At 35.3% G+C, this 22,337-nt stretch overlaps 1 protein-coding gene and 1 long non-coding RNA gene across 5 annotated transcripts in view; one reads left to right on the forward strand and one right to left on the reverse strand.

The window, feature by feature from the left end:
- LOC102803437 (uncharacterized) overlaps nucleotides 1–22,337 on the reverse strand; it is a 75,229-nt gene that overhangs the window by 27,511 nt on the left and 25,381 nt on the right. For both annotated transcript variants that reach the window (XM_085500454.1, XM_085500455.1), the window contains 3 exons: nucleotides 2,322–2,504; nucleotides 1,394–1,618; nucleotides 444–586 (listed from right to left, as the gene is read on the reverse strand). In XM_085500454.1, the coding sequence (XP_085356580.1) occupies nucleotides 444–586; nucleotides 1,394–1,618; nucleotides 2,322–2,504 (551 nt within the window). The remainder of the gene's footprint in view (nucleotides 1–443; nucleotides 587–1,393; nucleotides 1,619–2,321; nucleotides 2,505–22,337) is intronic.
- Nucleotides 575–20,773, forward strand: LOC144347584 (uncharacterized). 3 transcript variants are annotated; one of them, XR_013419697.1, is made up of 2 exons: nucleotides 575–649; nucleotides 20,705–20,773. It is a non-coding gene; the product is annotated as an uncharacterized LOC144347584 (long non-coding RNA). The 3 variants fall into 3 exon arrangements; XR_013419698.1 differs by lacking the exon at nucleotides 20,705–20,773 and adding an exon at nucleotides 3,012–3,127 and having other exon boundaries at nucleotides 580–649; XR_013419696.1 differs by lacking the exon at nucleotides 575–649 and adding an exon at nucleotides 20,499–20,543.

The following is a 22,337-nucleotide window of genomic DNA, read 5'->3' on the forward strand; positions in this document are numbered from 1 at the left end:
TATATAATTATTTTAAACATCAATAATAGTCAGCAAAATATAATCAGAGAGTATTCTAATAACAACCAAAAATAATTTATTCATAACCAATATTTGTTTGTACAGGGTTTACCTAATGGATTCAATGCATTAGCCATACTATAATATTTATCATTATTGAATTTTTAAACGTTTTGAGATATGTTTCCAGGGTAACTCCTGAAATAACATATTTATGCTTTGGAAATTTAAAGTTGGACTGTAGTAGTAAATAAAAACATGTCCTTTATAAATTTACCATTTCTATAATAAAAATATACTAATATATAAATTATATAATTTATTGAAATTATAGTTATGATAACTGGAATCTGATGAAATGTCTTATTTTGTAACTGATTGAACCATTATAATGTTTCATAATTTCAATGTTGAAAAATAAACACAACAAAACTGAATATTACCTTAACATGTCCGTTAACAGCTGCATCGTGTAGGGGAGTGATATCATTAAATCCCTGAATATTTACGTTCGCTCCAGCTTCCAGTAGTTGCCGGGCAACATCATAAAAACCATGGTTACAAGCTTCATGTAGTGGTGTCCAGCCTGAAAAAACATCAGTGATGAAAAATGGACTGTATAATGTGGAAATATGAAATATGACTACAGGTAAGCACTGTAGTTCTCTTTGTGTGGAGCTGACAATAGTACAACAATACTGATAAAGCAGGACTTTTATTTGATGCTGTAACAATATCAGATATATGGGGATTAGATAGCAATAACCATACAAGACATATGGGGGTTGGATGGGCAATAACCATACAAGACATATGGGGATTGGATGGGCAATAACCATACAAGACATATGGGGATTGGATGGGCAATAACCATACAAGACATATGGGGTTGGATGGACAATAACCATACAAGACATATGGGGATTGGATGGACAATAACCATACAAGACATATGAGGGTTGGATGGATAATAACCATACAAGACATATGGGGTTGGATGGACAATAACCATACAAGACATATGGGGATTGGATGGGCAATAACCATACAAGACATATGGGGATTGGATGGGCAATAACCATACAAGACATATGGGGGTTGGATGGACAATAACCATAAATACATAAAACTGTACTGAGACTTTGGGAGCTGGATGGGAATTAACTGAACTGAACCCTATGGGAATTGGATTGACAATAATTGAACTGAAACTATGGGAGCTGGATGGACGTTTCTGAAAGTGGATAGGTATTAATCATGCAATGTACTGAAGCTATAGGGAGTGGCTGGGAATTAACTGTAGTTTGTTTGTTGGGTTTCTATGTAGTACCAATCACTGAGATAATATTTCTCTTTGATTGTATTTAAGTGACAGTAGCCCCTAGCAACTTACCTGCAAAGTCTTGACAATTGACATCTGCTCCTTGTTTTATCAGAGCCTTTGTACTGATAATGTCACCTTTAATAGCAGCTATATGTAACTGTGTTTCTCCTTTCTCATTTCGTTTATTCACTTTTGCCTTTATAGCACTGGATGTTAGACCAAATGTCGGGGTTGTCATAATTGAGGTTTTCCGTACCCCAGTTGGTGTCTGTGGAGACTGTTTTGACGTGGACTCTGAAAATAGACATGAGGGTGCGGTCAATCATAACACAGTACGCATTATCTTAAACGGTCATGACTAAAGTACCAGATGACAGTTGTATGGTTGGTGACAAATCACAAGAATGTCTAATCTTGCTCAGTATACCAATTGAATTATTTCAACCAGTCTATGGTATCTGTTAGGCTATGCAAATGATTGATTTGCTTCAGTAACCCACCATGAGTAATAACAGCAAATTCAGAAGAAATCAGCCAAGGCAAGTCTGGGAAACGGTGGAGGACATCTCAAAACGATTTGTTGTTGTTCTGGGGGACAAAAATGGCCGCCAGATGGCCAAAGGACAATGAAAAAAAAAACTAATGCATGTGCAATTCTGACTTCGAACTTTGAACCAAATCAGTCCAGCTTTTGAGCAGTACTGAGGTGCTTGCCGTTTCGGTGAGATAGGGGCAAACGTTCTATTGTGTTCTACATAACAATCAGCACGACTTTACAAAATTAATGATATCATATTCCTAGGGAGTTCATTATTGCTTGTTAAAATATTCCTAGGGAGTTCACGGTGACTTGTTAAAATATTCCTAGGGAGTTCATGTAAAAATAATATACTGAAAGTCAAAACTATGGCAAATATTCCCATTATTTGACAGGAATGTGTATGTCAGTTAACTTCCCAATTATCTTCCCTGGCTTCAAGAATGGGTTAAGGCTCACCTGGAGAATGCTCCTCACTAGTCATTTGCATCAACATAGCCAACTGTTGACGTTCCGACAGCGGTATTAAACGTCCACTGTTACCGCCTCTAGAGGGCGGTGTACTTGCCGGTACTGGAGGACTAGTTGGACGGGAAGATGGACGCCTCTTTTTGGATGGAGGGTGCTTAATTGTCTTTTTATCTGAGAATGAAAAAAGAAACAATAAGCACATGTACAGAAATTTGAAAAAGATTACTATTTAGAAAGAGATTTTTGAGTGAGGACGATGGTATGCGCATAAGCATCACGGCAAAATAGATAACTATATTTCACTTATCAAAGAATGTTAAATGTCTGTTTTGCATTCTAAGATTTTATTTTTTTGTTTTACCTTTGTTCTAGTTGTACACAAAAAAAACACATTGCTTTTCAAATCAAACATTCAACCCTCATGCATATAACTGCAAATTCCTACTTCACTTGTCCAGACAATATCATATGAACTGAATTATAAACAATAAAAAAAAACTATTTAGGAACAAAAACAACACCTGTCTAATAAAAAACATTAATTACCAAACAGCAAGCAGTTTTATGAGAACTGAATTGGACAGAGAATAATACAAGTTGTGTACATTTTGAAAATGGGGTCATAGTACAGCTAGCATGTGCTCTGATTGTTGATGTAAACTATTCAATTATTTGTAGCCCTCTCTCCTGACTTACTGATGCCTGGAAGGCAGCTGAACAAACTGTAGATGTTAATGAACACCGGATGAAGTATAGAGTATGAGTGAACAAATAAAATGAATGAAGTACGGTAATGTGTGTTAATTATTCAAAATTGTTATCAAATGAAAAAATATATACATTTTGCTACTATACAGTGTATGCGATTTGATGTAAATTAACATTCAGCTGACTATCAGTTATCATAGAAATCAACATCAGTTAAGGCAGACGTAAAAAGGGTTCAACATTATTAACACATTGATTTACGAACACATGTAACTGCCTACATGTACCAGCCATTAATAACAAACAAGGCCATCGTGATTGACCTACATACAGTTGGCAAGATTTTCTTCTTTTTTAAAGATTTATATTTTATTTCTACATCCTTTACAGACACCAGTATTCGCCTATATAACCATCAAGACTGTTATATATTATTGCTGTATCTGACTATAGTAAAATGTCAGGGTCCTTTCATGGGTGTCATCAAACCAAAAGGTTATTTTTTTGTTTTAGTCAAAACCTGTTATCATACATATACACACAGCGTACATGTATGTCTAGACAAAATACTGCTTGAATACACTAATGATTGGAACATTAAAATGAAGCGTCTGCATCCATTCCTGTTAAAGATCTTATTTTAAAATCATCAATATGAGTGCACGGCAGTGTAAGTACAGCCAGGTCAGTGTGGTACACTTCTTACAACAGACAGAGAGAGTAACACTACTATGACTAATAACACAATGACATAAGTCAGTACCATGGCAACACTATTTTACATCCCCCATGACCTAAAATATATTCAGGGTTGCTCTGCACTTTAAGAAGGTTGTCCATTTTAAAATCTAAAAAAGATTCATAAAAACATGTTTACATATGGGGATGTGATTGACAACATTACGCATGCCTACAGGGCAAACACAAGGACATGTGTACAGTTACAAGCATTGGTTTATTCATAATTCTCAGAAATGATGGAGAAATATTTTTTTTTATAAATATTTTATCTACATAGTCAAACAGCAATGTTGTTAATTCTAGCGCACATCAAATTTTCATCTACTACATGTATGTCACACAAATTTTGTTTTCCTGACTTCGTCAATGATTTTTTTTTTTTTTCTACAAACCTTCTAATCCTTGGATTTAAAATGAAGAGCCCTTCAATTGCTAATCAAATGAAATTTTACAAACAACTGTCACATGCATATTAGTCATCATGTTATCAACATGTAAGTATGCTTAGTATTATCAAATGATAGTGAGGCGTAGATTGAGAACAGTAATTCAGAATGAATATGAGGACAATTTTTTGGTTTTATTTCTTCTCCATGGGGAACAAGCAGCCTATCGGCTGAGATAGCTCCGCTGTTAGCAATGCACATTTCAATTAAAGAACTGAAGACATCATTAGAAAATGAACAATATGTATAGTATCAAAGCAATCGGACTTACAGTTTTTAACAAGAAGTCGAAAATATCACTTTCTACCAAAAATGACCAAAATATTCACCAAAATTAGAGAATTGAAGATATCATCACGAAATGAACAAATCTAAGAAAGGTCTACATGTAGTATCTATATATGTAATATCAAAGCAATTGAACTTTTGGTTTTTAACAAGAAGTCGAAAATATCACTTTTTACCAAAAATGATAAAAATATTCACCAAAATTAGAGAATTAAAGATATCATTACAAAATGAACAAATCTGAGAGAGGTCCAAATGTAGTACCTATATATGTAATATCAAAGCAATTGCACTTGCGGTTTTTAACAAGAAATCGAAAATATCACTTTTTACCAAAAATGACAAAAATATTCACCAAAATTAGAGAATTGAAGATATCAACATGAAATGAACAAACCTAAGAGAGGTCTACCCAAGGTACATATACACCAAGTATCAAAGCATTCAGGCTTGTAGTTTTCAAGAAGAAGTCGAAAAAGTAAAACATTGACACGGACGACGACGACGGACAATCACTCATATGATAAGCTCCGCTCGACAAAGTCGACAGCGGAGCTAAAAAAGATGGACACCATTTACAACTAAAAAAGAGCAAAATTTAAAGGGCACACAAATTCTTGATAATTTGCAAAGCAAAAGTTTCCATAAAATTAATAAAAAAAAATCAAATAAAAAGATAGGGAATCATAGTTATTGTTTCTATGGGAAGTCCCTATCATGACGTTAACCCCTAACTCTGGCAGCCATTTTGAAAATACATACTCAGGGTCATGATTCAAGATTAAGTTGTTACCCCCACTTCCTCCCCCTCCCCTCCTCAAAGGTTTGAGTCACAGGATATTAAAACCTGACAAAACAAATTTCAGAACGTTGGGGGGTTAAAAGCAATTTTTCTGTTTGTCATTCAATATGGATAATGAAGACACAATTATCTGCCCACATTCTGAACTCCATTGCCCTCTACATGCATGTCAGGCCCTCTGTGCTAAATATAGAATTACCAAGCACAATGGACACGGGTCAAAAGGGGAGAAAAAGAAAACTAAGCCAGCTTAAAAATCTCAAAATGTGTGGAAACATAATACCCAAAAAGAAACCTGAACCACCAGAAGAAAGGATATTTTTCAATGTCTACAAGAGCATCTATAAAATAATACATATGAATTAAACACGGTTTTTCCTTGTGAAAACATTGAGTTAGTTCTTTCTATACATGTAAAACCATATATCACAACTAGAAAGAATACCTATTGAGTTTCACCTTAGTTACAGTTATGTTAAACTGCAAAATGAAATCAATCACATTGTGTGATTTATTCAAATCTTGATGGAGTAAAACTAAAATACAACGCTCACATTAATTCTATTGGTGATGAAGGGATTTTGAAATGCCTAGTTTTATGACTTCTGCACTACAGATTTAAGATGCTGAAGATTTGAAGACATTGCTTCCTGTACACAGCACCAGATGTGCTTTCATAAATCAATTTTAATGTTCTTTTATTTGACAATATCATCCGAATACACTAACAGAAGACAATATCACTAGCATACACTAACAGAAGAAAATATCACTAGCGTACACTAACAGCATACAATATCACTAGCGTACACTAACAGAAGACTATCACTAGCATACACTAACAGAAGACTATCACTAGCATACACTAACAGAAGACTATCACTAGCATACACTAACAGAAGACAATATCACTAGCGTACACTAACAGAAGACTATCGGTATCACTAGCATACACTAACAGAAGACAATATCACTAGCGTACACTAACAGAAGACTATCACTAGCATACACTAACAGAAGACAATATCACTAGCGTACACTAACAAACAAACTAACAGACATCTCCACAAACATGATACATTCATTATATAGTCAGTCTGATAGAGACTGATCAAAATAAAACTCATATACAGGTACAACCAAACCATGATTCTGGGGATGCCTGGTTTAAAATGTCACAAAATAAACTCCACAACAGACAGACAGCAAATACCACTCACTATTTTTGGCTTTCCAAAGAACTAATGACGATCTGAAACTATCTTGATACAACTGAAGACATTTCCCATTACTTTTAGCATACTGCACAAATAACTAAAAGTTCATTGACCCAATGTGGCTAACACATCAATTTCCAACCTTGATGGGTATTTGTGTACTTAAATCACACCTCAACTTTGACCGTTTACAATAACAAAATACCACATGGTAAAACAGAATTTCAAAGGTCACAGTGGGTCATCAGAAAAAGGTGGTTGAACATAGCTTTGTGTAATCAGTGACTTATTTGAGGAAGAACACATGGGGTGTATTTCAAAGTTCAAACAAGCTCAAAAATCTCCATACACCATGTGTTGTTGCTAAGTTTTAAAATACAATTTTTTGCAAAATGTAACCCTACACATGAATGAACAAGTGTCAACTCTCTATATCATATACCCAGGCACTGTTTGATTACATCTATTCATGTATGAAATGTGTCTTTGGACTGCTTGGATAATCATGTGATTTGAAAGATGGCTTTATAGTAATAAATGTCAAATGATACCCTTGACTAACTGTGAAGCAAGATGTAACGCCTCACATATTAGATATCTCAATTGTTATCAGCTGTGAAATTATTGAGGACATTCTCCCCAGTTTCAGTCTTCACTATAAATATGTAATGTTTACTCCCCTATGGCTGCTGGCATAAGAAGTCAATTCTAGGCAATATATTGTCTTAAATTGATGAAGACACACTATTTGTATTTTAAATTAACATTTGAAATAACATTTTCATTTGACATATAAAATTGTTTTTTCTAAAAAAATCAGACTAACAATAAAACTGTTCATGATATTTGACAAGCATGATTAAAATAAACCATTCTAGGTTCAACTTTTGTGTTGATATCATAGATAGACATGCACTGCCATAAACCATTCTAGGTTCAACCTTTGTGTGGATATCATAGATAGACATGCACTGCCATAAACCATTCTAGGTTCAACTTTTGTGTGGATATCATAGATAGACATGCACTGCCATAAACCATTCTAGGTTCAACTTTTGTGTGGATATCATTGATAGACATGCACTGCCATAAACCATTCTAGGTTCAACCTTTGTGTGGATATCATAGATAGACATGCACTGCCATAAACCATTCTAGGTTCAACTTTTGTGTGGATATCATAGATAGACATGCACTGCCATAAACCATTCTAGGTTCAACTTTTGTGTGGATATCATAGATAGACATGCACTGCCATAAACCATTCTAGGTTCAACTTTTGTGTGGATATCATAGATAGACATGCATTGCCATAAACCATTCTAGGTTCAACTTTTGTGTGGATATCATTGATAGACATGCACTGCCATAAACCATTCTAGGTTCAACTTTTGTGTGGATATCATAGATAGACATGCACTGCCATAAACCATTCTAGGTTCAACTTTTGTGTGGATATCATAGATAGACATGCACTGCCATAAACCATTCTAGGTTCAACTTTTGTGTGGATATCATAGATAGACATGCACTGCCATAAACCATTCTAGGTTCAACTTTTGTGTGGATATCATTGATAGACATGCACTGCCATAAACCATTCTAGGTTCAACTTTTGTGTGGATATCATAGATAGACATGCACTGCCATAAACCATTCTAGGTTCAACTTTTGTGTGGATATCATAGATAGACATGCACTGCCATAAACCATTCTAGGTTCAACTTTTGTGTGGATATCATAGATATACATGCATTGCCATAAACCATTCTAGGTTCAACTTTTGTGTGGATATCATTGATAGACATGCACTGCCATAAACCATTCTAGGTTCAACTTTTGTGTGGATATCATAGATAGACATGCACTGCCATAAACCATTCTAGGTTCAACTTTTGTGTGGATATCATAGATAGACATGCACTGCCATAAACCATTCTAGGTTCAACTTTTGTGTGGATATCATAGATAGACATGCACTGCCATAAACCATTATAGGTTCAACTTTTGTGTGGATATCATAGATAGACATGCACTGCCATAAACCATTCTAGGTTCAACTTTTGTGTGGATATCATAGATAGACATGCACTGCCATAAACCATTCTAGGTTCAACTTTTGTGTGGATATCATTGATAGACATGCACTGCCATAAACCATTCTAGGTTCAACTTTTGTGTGGATATCATAGATAGACATGCACTGCCATAAACCATTCTAGGTTCAACTTTTGTGTGGATATCATAGATAGACATGCACTGCCATAAACCATTCTAGGTTCAACTTTTGTGTGGATATCATAGATAGACATGCACTGCCATAAACCATTCTAGGTTCAACTTTTGTGTGGATATCATAGATAGACATGCACTGCCATAAACCATTCTAGGTTCAACTTTTGTGTGAAATATCATAGATAGACATGCACTGCCATAAACCATTCTAGGTTCAACTTTTGTGTGGATATCATAGATAGACATGCACTGCCATAAACCATTCTAGGTTCAACTTTTGTGTGGATATCATAGATAGACATGCATTGCCATAAACCATTCTAGGTTCAACTTTTGTGTGGATATCATTGATAGACATGCACTGCCATAAACCATTCTAGGTTCAACTTTTGTGTGGATATCATAGATAGACATGCACTGCCATAAACCATTCTAGGTTCAACTTTTGTGTGGATATCATAGATAGACATGCACTGCCATAAACCATTCTAGGTTCAACTTTTGTGTGGATATCATAGATAGACATGCACTGCCATAAACCATTCTAGGTTCAACTTTTGTGTGGATATCATAGATAGACATGCACTGCCATAAACCATTCTAGGTTCAACTTTTGTGTGGATATCATTGATAGACATGCACTGCCATAAACCATTCTAGGTTCAACTTTTGTGTGGATATCATAGATAGACATGCATTGCCATAAACCATTCTAGGTTCAACTTTTGTGTGGATATCATTGATAGACATGCACTGCCATAAACCATTCTAGGTTCAACTTTTGTGTGGATATCATAGATAGACATGCACTGCCATAAACCATTCTAGGTTCAACTTTTGTGTGGATATCATAGATAGACATGCACTGCCATAAACCATTCTAGGTTCAACTTTTGTGTGGATATCATAGATAGACATGCACTGCCATAAACCATTCTAGGTTCAACTTTTGTGTGGATATCATAGATAGACATGCACTGCCATAAACCATTCTAGGTTCAACTTTTGTGTGGATATCATAGATAGACATGCACTGCCATAAACCATTCTAGGTTCAACTTTTGTGTGGATATCATTGATAGACATGCACTGCCATAAACCATTCTAGGTTCAACTTTTGTGTGGATATCATAGATAGACATGCACTGCCATAAACCATTCTAGGTTCAACTTTTGTGTGGATATCATAGATAGACATGCACTGCCATAAACCATTCTAGGTTCAACTTTTGTGTGGATATCATAGATAGACATGCACTGCCATAAACCATTCTAGGTTCAACTTTTGTGTTGATATCATAGATAGACATGCACTGCCATAAACCATTCTAGGTTCAACTTTTGTGTGGATATCATAGATAGACATGCACTGCCATAAACCATTCTAGGTTCAACTTTTGTGTGGATATCATAGATAGACATGCACTGCCATAAACCATTCTAGGTTCAACCTTTGTGTGGATATCATTGATAGACATGCACTGCCATAAACCATTCTAGGTTCAACTTTTGTGTTGATATCATAGATAGACATGCACTGCCATAAACCATTCTAGGTTCAACTTTTGTGTGGATATCATAGATAGACATGCACTGCCATAAACCATTCTAGGTTCAACTTTTGTGTGGATATCATAGATAGACATGCACTGCCATAAACCATTCTAGGTTCAACCTTTGTGTGGATATCATTGATAGACATGCACTGCCATAAACCATTCTAGGTTCAACTTTTGTGTGGATATCATAGATAGACATGCACTGCCATAAACCATTCTAGGTTCAACTTTTGTGTGGATATCATTGATAGACATGCACTGCCATAAACCATTCTAGGTTCAACTTTTGTGTTGATATCATAGATAGACATGCACTGCCATAAACCATTCTAGGTTCAACTTTTGTGTGGATATCATAGATAGACATGCACTGCCATAAACCATTCTAGGTTCAACTTTTGTGTGGATATCATAGATAGACATGCACTGCCATAAACCATTCTAGGTTCAACCTTTGTGTGGATATCATTGATAGACATGCACTGCCATAAACCATTCTAGGTTCAACTTTTGTGTTGATATCATAGATAGACATGCACTGCCATAAACCATTCTAGGTTCAACTTTTGTGTGGATATCATAGATAGACATGCACTGCCATAAACCATTCTAGGTTCAACTTTTGTGTGGATATCATAGATAGACATGCACTGCCATAAACCATTCTAGGTTCAACTTTTGTGTGGATATCATAGATAGACATGCACTGCCATAAACCATTCTAGGTTCAACTTTTGTGTGGATATCATTGATAGACATGCACTGCCATAAACCATTCTAAGTTCAACTTTTGTGTGGATATCATAGATAGACATGCACTGCCATAAACCATTCTAGGTTCAACTTTTGTGTGGATATCATAGATAGACATGCACTGCCATAAACCATTCTAGGTTCAACTTTTGTGTGGATATCATAGATAGACATGCATTGCCATAAACCATTCTAGGTTCAACTTTTGTGTGGATATCATAGATAGACATGCACTGCCATAAACCATTCTAGGTTCAACTTTTGTGTGGATATCATTGATAGACATGCACTTCCATAAACCATTCTAGGTTCAACTTTTGTGTGGATATCATTGATAGACATGCACTGCCATAAACCATTCTAGGTTCAACTTTTGTGTGGATATCATAGATAGACATGCACTGCCATAAACCATTCTAGGTTCAACTTTTGTGTGGATATCATAGATAGACATGCACTGCCATAAACCATTCTAGGTTCAACTTTTGTGTGGATATCATTGATAGACATGCACTGCCATAAACCATTCTAGGTTCAACTTTTGTGTGGATATCATAGATAGACATGCACTGCCATAAACCATTCTAGGTTCAACTTTTGTGTGGATATCATAGATAGACATGCACTGCCATAAACCATGATCTATGTCATCAAAGTGGCAATAGCTATAACAATCGATCTCTTGATTTTTATTTTTAATAAAACATCTTTATACCAAATTTTTAATGGCCATTGTCCAAATGTAGACAATGGAAGCACAGCATATATGCTATATACATTTAAATTACTTGCAAGTGGAAAAAGATGGCCGCTGGGTTACATCCAGTGTACAGAGGGTATCATCTATTGAAATTCAGATTTGTCAAGCGAAACTTGGAATTACAGTACAAGATGACAACTTATCGAGGGACCTGGGCGAAATCATGTCGAATACGTCACCATCTAACTGATGATTTTATGCGTCACTTCCCATAATAGTGTGCTTTATAATTTTCTATGGTCCCATCACATGAACGATTTCAACAAAGCTGACCACTCAACTTATATAATCTTGTGTTGGGTCAATTTGTTTATGCAATTGTGTCTAAAACAATATTTGGTGAGATTTGGTCATCTCTGTGGGGTTATATAAAAATACTTTTACATCTATTGCTGCTTTAAGTGTGTGTTTCCCATTTCTTTCAGTATTTTTCTAAAAATATGTTTGTCTTGTATATCACCACTTACACTTTATTTTTGATGTAAATATTATTAACAAGCAGCCTATCGGCTGAGATAGCTCCGCTGTTAGCAATGCACATCTCAATTAAAGAACAGAAGATATCATTAGAAAATGAAAAATATGTATATTATCAATGCAATGGGACTTGCTGTTTTCAACAAGAATTCAAAAATATCACTTTTCACCAAAAATGACAAAAATAATCATCAAAATTAGATAATTGAAGATATCACCACGAAATTAACAAATCTGAAAGAGGTCCACATGTAGTATCTATATATGTAATATCAAAGCATGAGGAAATGAACAAACCTAAGAGAGATGTACCCAAGGTACATATACACCAAGTATCAAAGCATTCAGGCTTGTAGTTTTCAAGAAGAAGTTGAAAAAGTAAAACATTGACACAGACAACGACCGACAATCACTCATATGATAAGCTCCGCTCGACAAAGTCTTTGTCGACAGCGGAGCTAAAAATACAGCCATGTTTACTATACTATTCATTCCATTTGGTCATATTACTTTGGTGTAAATTATAATTAACCAGGTGTGACTAATTGTTTCAGACGCCATAAATGCTTCTAAATAACTAAATTAACCATTAGGGTCTGATTTTTGAACAACCTTCTCAAAGTCAGAAATAGCTTAAAAAGGTACTATCACACTGCAGAATAGAGATAGTCTACTTATTTTAAGTAGGGGTCAAAATGTCTAGGACGTAATAAATTCCAGTCCTGACAACAGAAATTACCCGGGGCTGTAAATTACATGTACGGTAGTTGCCACATCAGACTGAATGCAAATAAATTAAAAATGACAGATCCCAAACGTAATAAATAAATGGCATGCAGTATATTTTAGACAACATGATTGAAGTAATCTGGCAAGTTTTGGAAAAATGACTATATTAGGGATTTATTACTGATTTGTAAGCCTTTCCTTTGAATTTGAATTTTATAATCTCATTAAACTTCACCATTTCTCCCATAAATTTTTAATAATTCACTTTTATGTAAGTGCCTTATTGAGATCAGATATCGTAAACATAATTATATTTTTTCAAAATTACAGTTATTGTTATTAATGTTTAGTTGTCGATTACTGAACACTGGTAATGAGGATGTACACTGTATGCTAATGACCGACGCACACTATATACCAGTGACAGAGTACTTGTACATGCTGTATGCTAATGACTGACGCACACTATATACCAGTGACATAGTACCTGTACATGCTGTATGCTAATGACTGACGCACACTATACCAGTGACATAGTACCTGTACATGCTGTATGCTAATGACTGACACACACTATATACCAGTGACAGAGTACTTGTACATGCTGTATGCTAATGACTGACGCACACTATATACCAGTGACAGAGTACTTGTACATGCTGTATGCTAATGACTGACGCACACTATATACCAGTGACATAGTACCTGTACATGCTGTATGCTAATGACTGACACACACTATATACCAGTGACATAGTACCTGTACATGCTGTATGCTAATGACTGACACACACTATATACCAGTGACAGAGTACTTGTACATGCTGTATGCTAATGACTGACGCACACTATATACCAGTGACATAGTACCTGTACATGCTGTATGCTAATGACTGACGCACACTATATACCAGTGACATAGTACCTGTACATGCTGTATGCTAATGACTGACACACACTATATACCAGTGACAGAGTACCTGTACATGCTGTATGCTAATGACTGACGCACACTATATACCAGTGACATAGTACCTGTACATGCTGTATGCTAATGACTGACACACACTATATACCAGTGACAGAGTACTTGTACATGCTGTATGCTAATGACTGACGCACACTATATACCAGTGACATAGTACCTGTACATGCTGTATGCTAATGACTGACACACACTATATACCAGTGACAGAGTACTTGTACATGCTGTATGCTAATGACTGACGCACACTATATACCAGTGACATAGTACCTGTACATGCTGTATGCTAATGACTGACGCACACTATATACCAGTGACATAGTACCTGTACATGCTGTATGCTAATGACTGACGCACACTATACCAGTGACATAGTACCTGTACATGCTGTATGCTAATGACTGACACACACTATATACCAGTGACATAGTACCTGTACATGCTGTATGCTAATGACTGACGCACACTATACCAGTGACATAGTACCTGTACATGCTGTATGCTAATGACTGACACACACTATATACCAGTGACATAGTACCTGTACATGCTGTATGCTAATGACTGACGCACACTATACCAGTGACATAGTACCTGTACATGCTGTATGCTAATGACTGACGCACACTATACCAGTGACATAGTACCTGTACATGCTGTATACTAATAACAGAATTTATTTTATGTACAATCTGTACACAATAAAAGTGCACTGCATGTTTAGTATTGCAAATGTCCCGCAGAAATACTGAGTTTTCTGTTTCTTTGCTTGACCCAGCAATCAGCAACTTTATAAAACCCTGTTCGGTTCCGGTAAATTAAACATTGGGTTGATGATTCTCAGTGCTTGTATTCCGTTTCTGTTGTTTTCTGGTTAAGTACTACAACTGTTACAAGTCATGATACTTACGCTACTATGTTCGAGCCAGTGTTCGAAATTAACGTCGGTCCGTCGGCCTCACGCCGACAGTGGGTGTAAAGGGCCTAGAGCTGTGAAAAACCATCAGTCTTTGTGACCGACCATAAATTTATATTTAAAAAAAAACGTTCCATTATTTAGTATGATTGCAAGACCAAATATATAATAAATATCGATAGGAACTCCAGAATTGTTTCAAAATTGCGTTTTCTTGCACGTTTGATAAACAAATGGCATCACTCATCGACCTGGGCATACGAGTCTTAATTCAAGCTTGCCGAATGATCGCGAAATGCGCCGAACATGGGAACTGTAACAAACGATCTGATTGGTTGTAGGCCGATCAAGCCTCCGATTCAAACCAATAGAATTCGCGCTTACATTTTATGTTCCGCCATCTTTGATTTGCATCAAACACGCTGAAAACTACACAAACAGCAAGAATACGAACGGTCTAGGCGTAAACCACGCACATTCCAAATTAGCTGGCAGGTGGAGTTCAAAGACTGATTACTTTTTGATAACAACAACAAGGTGATGTATTGCCGGCCTTGTCGAGGATCGTGCAGCAGAATTGATCCTTGTAGAAGCTGAGGCTGACGCCAATGATTGTGAATACGATGCAAAATGCATGTCAGATTCAGAGTCGGCCAGTGATCATGATAGTGTTTTTTCTGAAGATTTTGATGAGTTTAGTGACGATGAAAGAAATGATGATGACCTCTTTGAGGCTGCAGATAATATATCTGATTAATTAGTAAATAAAGGTTTTGCAATTGCAAGCTTGTATTATCCGTTTAGTCTTTGTTTGTTAAATATCAGGGCCTACAGTTAGCTAGAAGGACCTACAGCTTCAATTTGACATAGGTCCTTCCGGCCTTTTATGATTTTCAGTTAATTTCGAACACTGGTTCGAGCAATAATAGTTTTTTCTGGCTGAAATTATCCATCTTTATGTATTTTTTTTAATCATCGATGTTGTCTGTTCAACAGTGACTGTACGGTAATGACTGGATACACTATGCTAATGACTGGATGCACTATGCTAATGACTAGACACACACTGCTAATGACTGGATGCGCTATACTAATGACTGGTTACACACTGCCAATGACTGGACGCACACTGTATGCTAATGACTGGATGTACACTGCATGCTAATGACCGGTCGCACACTGCATGCTAATGACTGGACGCACACTGTATGCTAATGACTGGATGTACACTGCATGCTAATGACTGGATGCACACTGCATGCTAATGACTGGATGCACACTGTATACTACTGCAAATGACTGGATGTACACTGTGCTATCGACCGGTCACACACTGCATGCTAATGACTGGACACACACTATGCTAATGACTGGACACATACTATGCTAATGACTGGATGCACACTGCATGCTAATGACTGGATGCACACTGTATGCTACTGCAAATGACTGAATGTACACTGTGCTATCGACTGGTCGCACACTGCATGCTAATGACTGGACACACACTATGCTAATGACTGGATGTACACTGCATGCTAATGACTGGATGCACACTGCATGCTAATGACTGGATGCACACTGTATGCTACTGCAAATGACTGGATGTACACTGTGCTATCGACTGGTCGCACACTGCATGCTAATGACTGGACACACACTATGCTAATGATTGGATGCACTATGCTAATGACTGGATGCACTATGCTAATGACTGGATGCACACTGTACACTAGATCACATACTGCACACACTAAGGTATATCTATTGGCTGGCAGCACACTGCAGGGTTCAAAATGCATGCATGCAATGACTCATCATGGAAATTGGTACGATACACAAAAAATATCAGTGTATAGATGAACAATTGTTCAATTTTCTGGGGAATAAGCTCTAGTTCAGTGAAAATGGAACTGACCGAATTGATGTGCTGGCATAAATTATAATATTGCCATTTTTGGACTTTATATGTGCTGTAGTAAAAGGATCAGTAGAATAATATTTTTGTACGCTTGGTAGTGATTGACAGACATATCCATACATGTAATATGTGTTTAGTTTTGCAAACAAAAGAGTTATTTACTCAGCTCTACCAAATATAAGACAAATATTATTACAGAGATGGTATGGCACTAATAATATTGTCACAGAACGGTACAGATGCCATGACATACAAATTTGGTGAAAATGCTTATTAAAAATGACAAAATTTTTAATTTAACCGATTGCAATGTGTCAAGGCAAAGCGGTAATCATCTATTTGTGTTGAATTCTGCACATTGACAGTTCATTGACAGCATTGGTGATCCCAATCATATGATTTTAAAATAGTTGTTTTGACATACAAAACAGCACGATTCATGAAACAGAATTTTTTATAACAATGTACATGTAATAAGTATTTAATCTATACTGTCAAATCACAAAATAATGTGTCTGGTCATAGTGTCAAAACACAACAAAAGGTTGGTTCTATGATGATTGAATGTTGAATATATGAAAATGTACTGCATCTGTTTAGAAAAAAATTCTAATTTGGTATACTTACAATAAATGTTTTGTTTTCATGAAGATACATTGTTATTGGCTAAAATCCATTGATTTGCTGCATTCCATAGAAACCGATTCTTCATTAACACTAATAACCAAATTTGTGGAATAAATGATGGAAGGACAAAAGTTCATGACACAGAGGTCACCTTCAGAATCAGACAAATCAAATATCACTATACAGTAAAATTAATTCTGTACCAATTATGATTCCAAACTTGTTTTTTAACTCGTCTCCTAAAGCATGCCAACAAGGTGACAGAAAACACATAACGCTGTAAATATGCTTTGAGGCAAAGTACACAATACACGATAATTTAAAAATTATGCAGCATGAAACTGGCGTCACTCATGGTGAGTTGTAGACAAAGAACGATAACATGCTGATCAGTTTTAAAATATGAACAGTTGACAAATCAAAACATCTGTTGAGGTTCAGGAAAAAATTATAATTATTCATTTACACATTTTCTTCTTTTCCTGGCCCATTTTTTTTAATTTCCTGTCCTATATTCAAAATGATGCGTCTAAAAATGAAGTAATGTCAAGTGTCATGCAATTATAATTACACTTACAGAACCAGAGACTATATCATCCGCATTCGGTAAATTTACAGCAGAGGGGCTGGGAACAAGGGAGGTCACTGGACTTTTTAATACCACGACTACCATTAGTTAATCGATGACTATGACTAGACTCATAAAGCTGCAACGCAAAAAACCATGAATTCAGGTTTGTAGGACAGGCCCAGGACAGATAAACCATGGACAGATAAAAGTTGTTTACAAATTATATCATGCATAACTACCTACTCATGATGAGTTCAGTTAACATCCAAAGACTAATTATTCAATCACTCATCAAAAGATAACATCGTGAAAGCACACAAACACATTTCATGCAATTAAATTTGCATGAAAAATTGCCCAATTGACCAAGTTCAATAATCCATCTCGTAACAATGAAACCAACAGCAATATTATATGAGCTCATACAGAACAGGACAGTGAATTATATGTATAACCCATGTAGTGGTATAAATGAATTATGTGTAGACAATATAACCCATGTATTGGTATAGATGAATTATGTGTAGACTATATAACCCATGTATTGGTATAGATGAATTATGTGTAGACTGTATATCCCATGTATTGGTATACATGAATTATGTGTAGACTGTATAACCCATGTATTGGTATAGATGAATTATGTGTAGACAGTATGACCCATGTATTGGTATAGATGAGATATGTGTAGACTGTATAACCCATGTATTGGTACAGATGAATTATGTGTAGACAGTATGACCCATGTATTGGTATAGATGAATTATGTGTAGACTGTATAACCCATGTATTGGTATAGATGAATTATGTGTAGACTATATAACCCATGTATTGGTATAGATGAATTATGTGTAGACTGTATAACCCATGTATTGGTATAGATGAATTATGTGTAGACAGTATAACCCATGTATTGGTATAGATGAATTATGTGTAGACTGTATAACCCATGTATTGGTACAGATGAATTATGTGTAGACAGTATGACCCATGTATTGGTATAGATGAATTATGTGTAGACTGTATAACCCATGTATTGGTATAGATGAATTATGTGTAGACAGTATAACCCATGTATTGGTATAGATGAATTATGTGTAGACAGTATAACCCATGTATTGGTATAGATGAATTATGTGTAGACAGTATAACCCATGTATTGGTATAGATGAATTATGTGTAGACAGTATAACCCATGTATTGGTATAGATGATTTATGTGTAGACAGTATGACCCATGTATTGGTATAGATGAATTATGTGTAGACAGTATAACCCATGTATTGGTATAGATGAATTATGTGTAGACTATATAACCCATGTATTGGTATAGATGAATTATGTGTAGACAGTATAACCCATGTATTGGTATAGATGAATTATGTGTAGACAGTATAACCCATGTATTGGTATAGATGAATTATGTGTAGACAGTATAACCCATGTATTGGTATAGATGAATTATGTGTAGACAGTATGACCCATGTATTGGTATAGATGAATTATGTGTAGACTGTATAACCTATGTATTGGTATAGATGAATTATGTGTAGACAGTATAACCCATGTATTGGTATAGATGAATTATGTGTAGACAGTATAACCCATGTATTGGTATAGATGAATTATGTGTAGACAGTATAACCCATGTATTGGTATAGATGAATTATGTGTAGACTGTATAACCTATGTATTGGTATAGATGAATTATGTGTAGACAGTATAACCCATGTATTGGTATAGATGAATTATGTGTAGACAGTATGACCCATGTATTGGTATAGATGAATTATGTGTAGACAGTATAACCCATGTATTGGTATAGATGAATTATGTGTAGACAGTATAACCCATGTATTGGTATAGATGAATTATGTGTAGACAGTATAACCCATGTATTGGTATAGATGAATTATGTGTAGACAGTATAACCCATGTATTGGTATAGATGAATTATGTGTAGACTGTATAACCTATGTACAGGCATGGATGAGTTACATGTAGAGAGTGTAAACTAATTATACTATAATAATGCAGCAGGTTCAAGAATAGAAACCAAGGCAGAACACAGCATAATTAATCATAGATAAATGTAGTACCAGTATAAATAGCATGTGTCAGAATAAACTATTCTGTACATGACTAATTATTTAGTGTGAATTTCACTGAAATGACATATAAGAGGCATATACAGAAATGTTTAAAAAAACACAAACATGAAAAAGTACACAAAGAACATTAAAAGTACAAAGGAAGTGAATGACAGGTGAAAAAGTGCTTTCTGTAGTCGTCAACGCTGATCACAAAACCAGAGCATGATTTGTCCTCCTCAGTGAATAGACTAGTACATATATACAACTATTATGTTAATAAGACTCACAATAGAAGCTGAATCATTTGGCAATTCACCAAATTATTGTGTTTACATTTCATTCTGAATTGATCTCTTCAATGTAGCACCATATGCCACTCATAGGTAAATACAGCGTCTGTTACAGGGTTTTAATACAAGTATTTTACTATCTGCCAACAGACAACATGTACATGTAGAAATTGCATTTGAAAAATATACTATATTAATAAACACACTCTAAATTTTCTACCTTATTGATTCAAAATACTCGTTTCCAATTACAGGGTATCAAAGTAGTTGAATATTCCATTGTGATGATCCACAGAGTAGAATATAACCAAAACAAAACAAAATACCACGAAGACACAAAGAAGTTACCTGTGAAGCCTGAACGCAAATACCATGGTGGATTGGCCATGCATGAAATGCATTTTCCGTGAAACGCACACAATATAGATTACTTTGTAGGAAGGGCAATGACTGACCTCAAAGACTACAGTGTTTGGAACATTTATACACACCCACTATTATCCTAAATATAATTTTTGACAGTTTACATCCTCATCAATTGTTGGGGTCTCCAACTTTCAAATCTCAAAATTTCAAATCAACATAGATAAAATAAACATTTCTTGATTGAGTGGAATTATGAAAGAAATATACAGGGACTATTTTGTAGAGCCTCACATCATTAAAGATGGGGCAACTCATCACTGGTATATAAACATGTCCTGATCAGTCAACATAGATAAAATAAACATTTCTCGATTGAGTGGAATTATGAAAGAAATATAGAGGGACTATTGTGTAGAGCCTCACATCATTAAAGATGGGGCAACTCATCACTGGTATATAAACATGTCCTGAACAGTGAGTAATAAAACCCAGTAAAATCTGAATTGCATAGAAAGACAAATCAAGAATTATGGAAAGAAATAATTCTCCCAGTTTGACAAACTAAATAATAAATTTATTTAATTGCTCACAGTTTCAGGTCTTATTAGTATTTATTTAACATTTATCAACTTCATCATAACAATAAATAAAACAATTTCTGATGTAATTGTTTAGACCATACTGCTGCTGCACTGTTTTTTCTAGTCTGTGTTGTAGTATTGAATAAATTATCTCTTTGTTGGCACCGCACACCTTATGCATGCGTTCATGTCAGAAACCAATCTTTGGGAGATGATGACATTTCCATGATGATAGCGAAAATAGCAAAGGTTAAAGACAAACACAGATCCTTAAAGGTTTGACCATATACAACTACACGAGTAGGAGCTTATTTTTGAGCTAGAATTTCATTTTCACTAAGGATGATTTTAATGTAAATAATTTATTTGGCTTTCCAAAATGATGTTTTTATTGATCTTAATTTTTATTGAAAATAAAATGTGTTATTTTTCTGTTGTTGTCTCTGTAGAATTGTTTGCTCTGAGCAGTTCTGCTCCTAGAGTTCTAATGGTTAACCCTTAAACATCAAATCTGAATTAAATCTCTGGGAATATTCATGACTTAAGAGAACGACATGGTTAATACCACCAAAATTAATATTATTTGTAGGTCCAAACCAGACACTATGTTCCCAAAGGAGTAGAAATAATATACAATCAAATGAAGATGAGACAAGGGAAAGCCAGGCTATTATTATTTGCATACTCAAATTGTATTCATCAGTTTAATATTATAATCAGGTCCTGAGCTTCATAGAGCATCAAAAGCAATTGCTTTGGTGACCTTTGATACTCCCTATGTCATTTTTATATGAGGAAATTTTGGGCTTTAGAATGGGTGCCATCTCAATTTTAAGCCCCTGTAAAATCCATGCCAAAGCAGATTTTCAGAAATATACATCATAAAACAAGACTAAATTTTTACAAATTTTTACTAATTCTGCCAATAATACTCAAGAGG

This window comes from Saccoglossus kowalevskii, chromosome 6 (genome assembly GCF_978046115.1).
Source record: "Saccoglossus kowalevskii chromosome 6, keSacKowa6.1, whole genome shotgun sequence".
Classification (NCBI taxonomy): domain Eukaryota; kingdom Metazoa; phylum Hemichordata; class Enteropneusta; family Harrimaniidae; genus Saccoglossus; species Saccoglossus kowalevskii.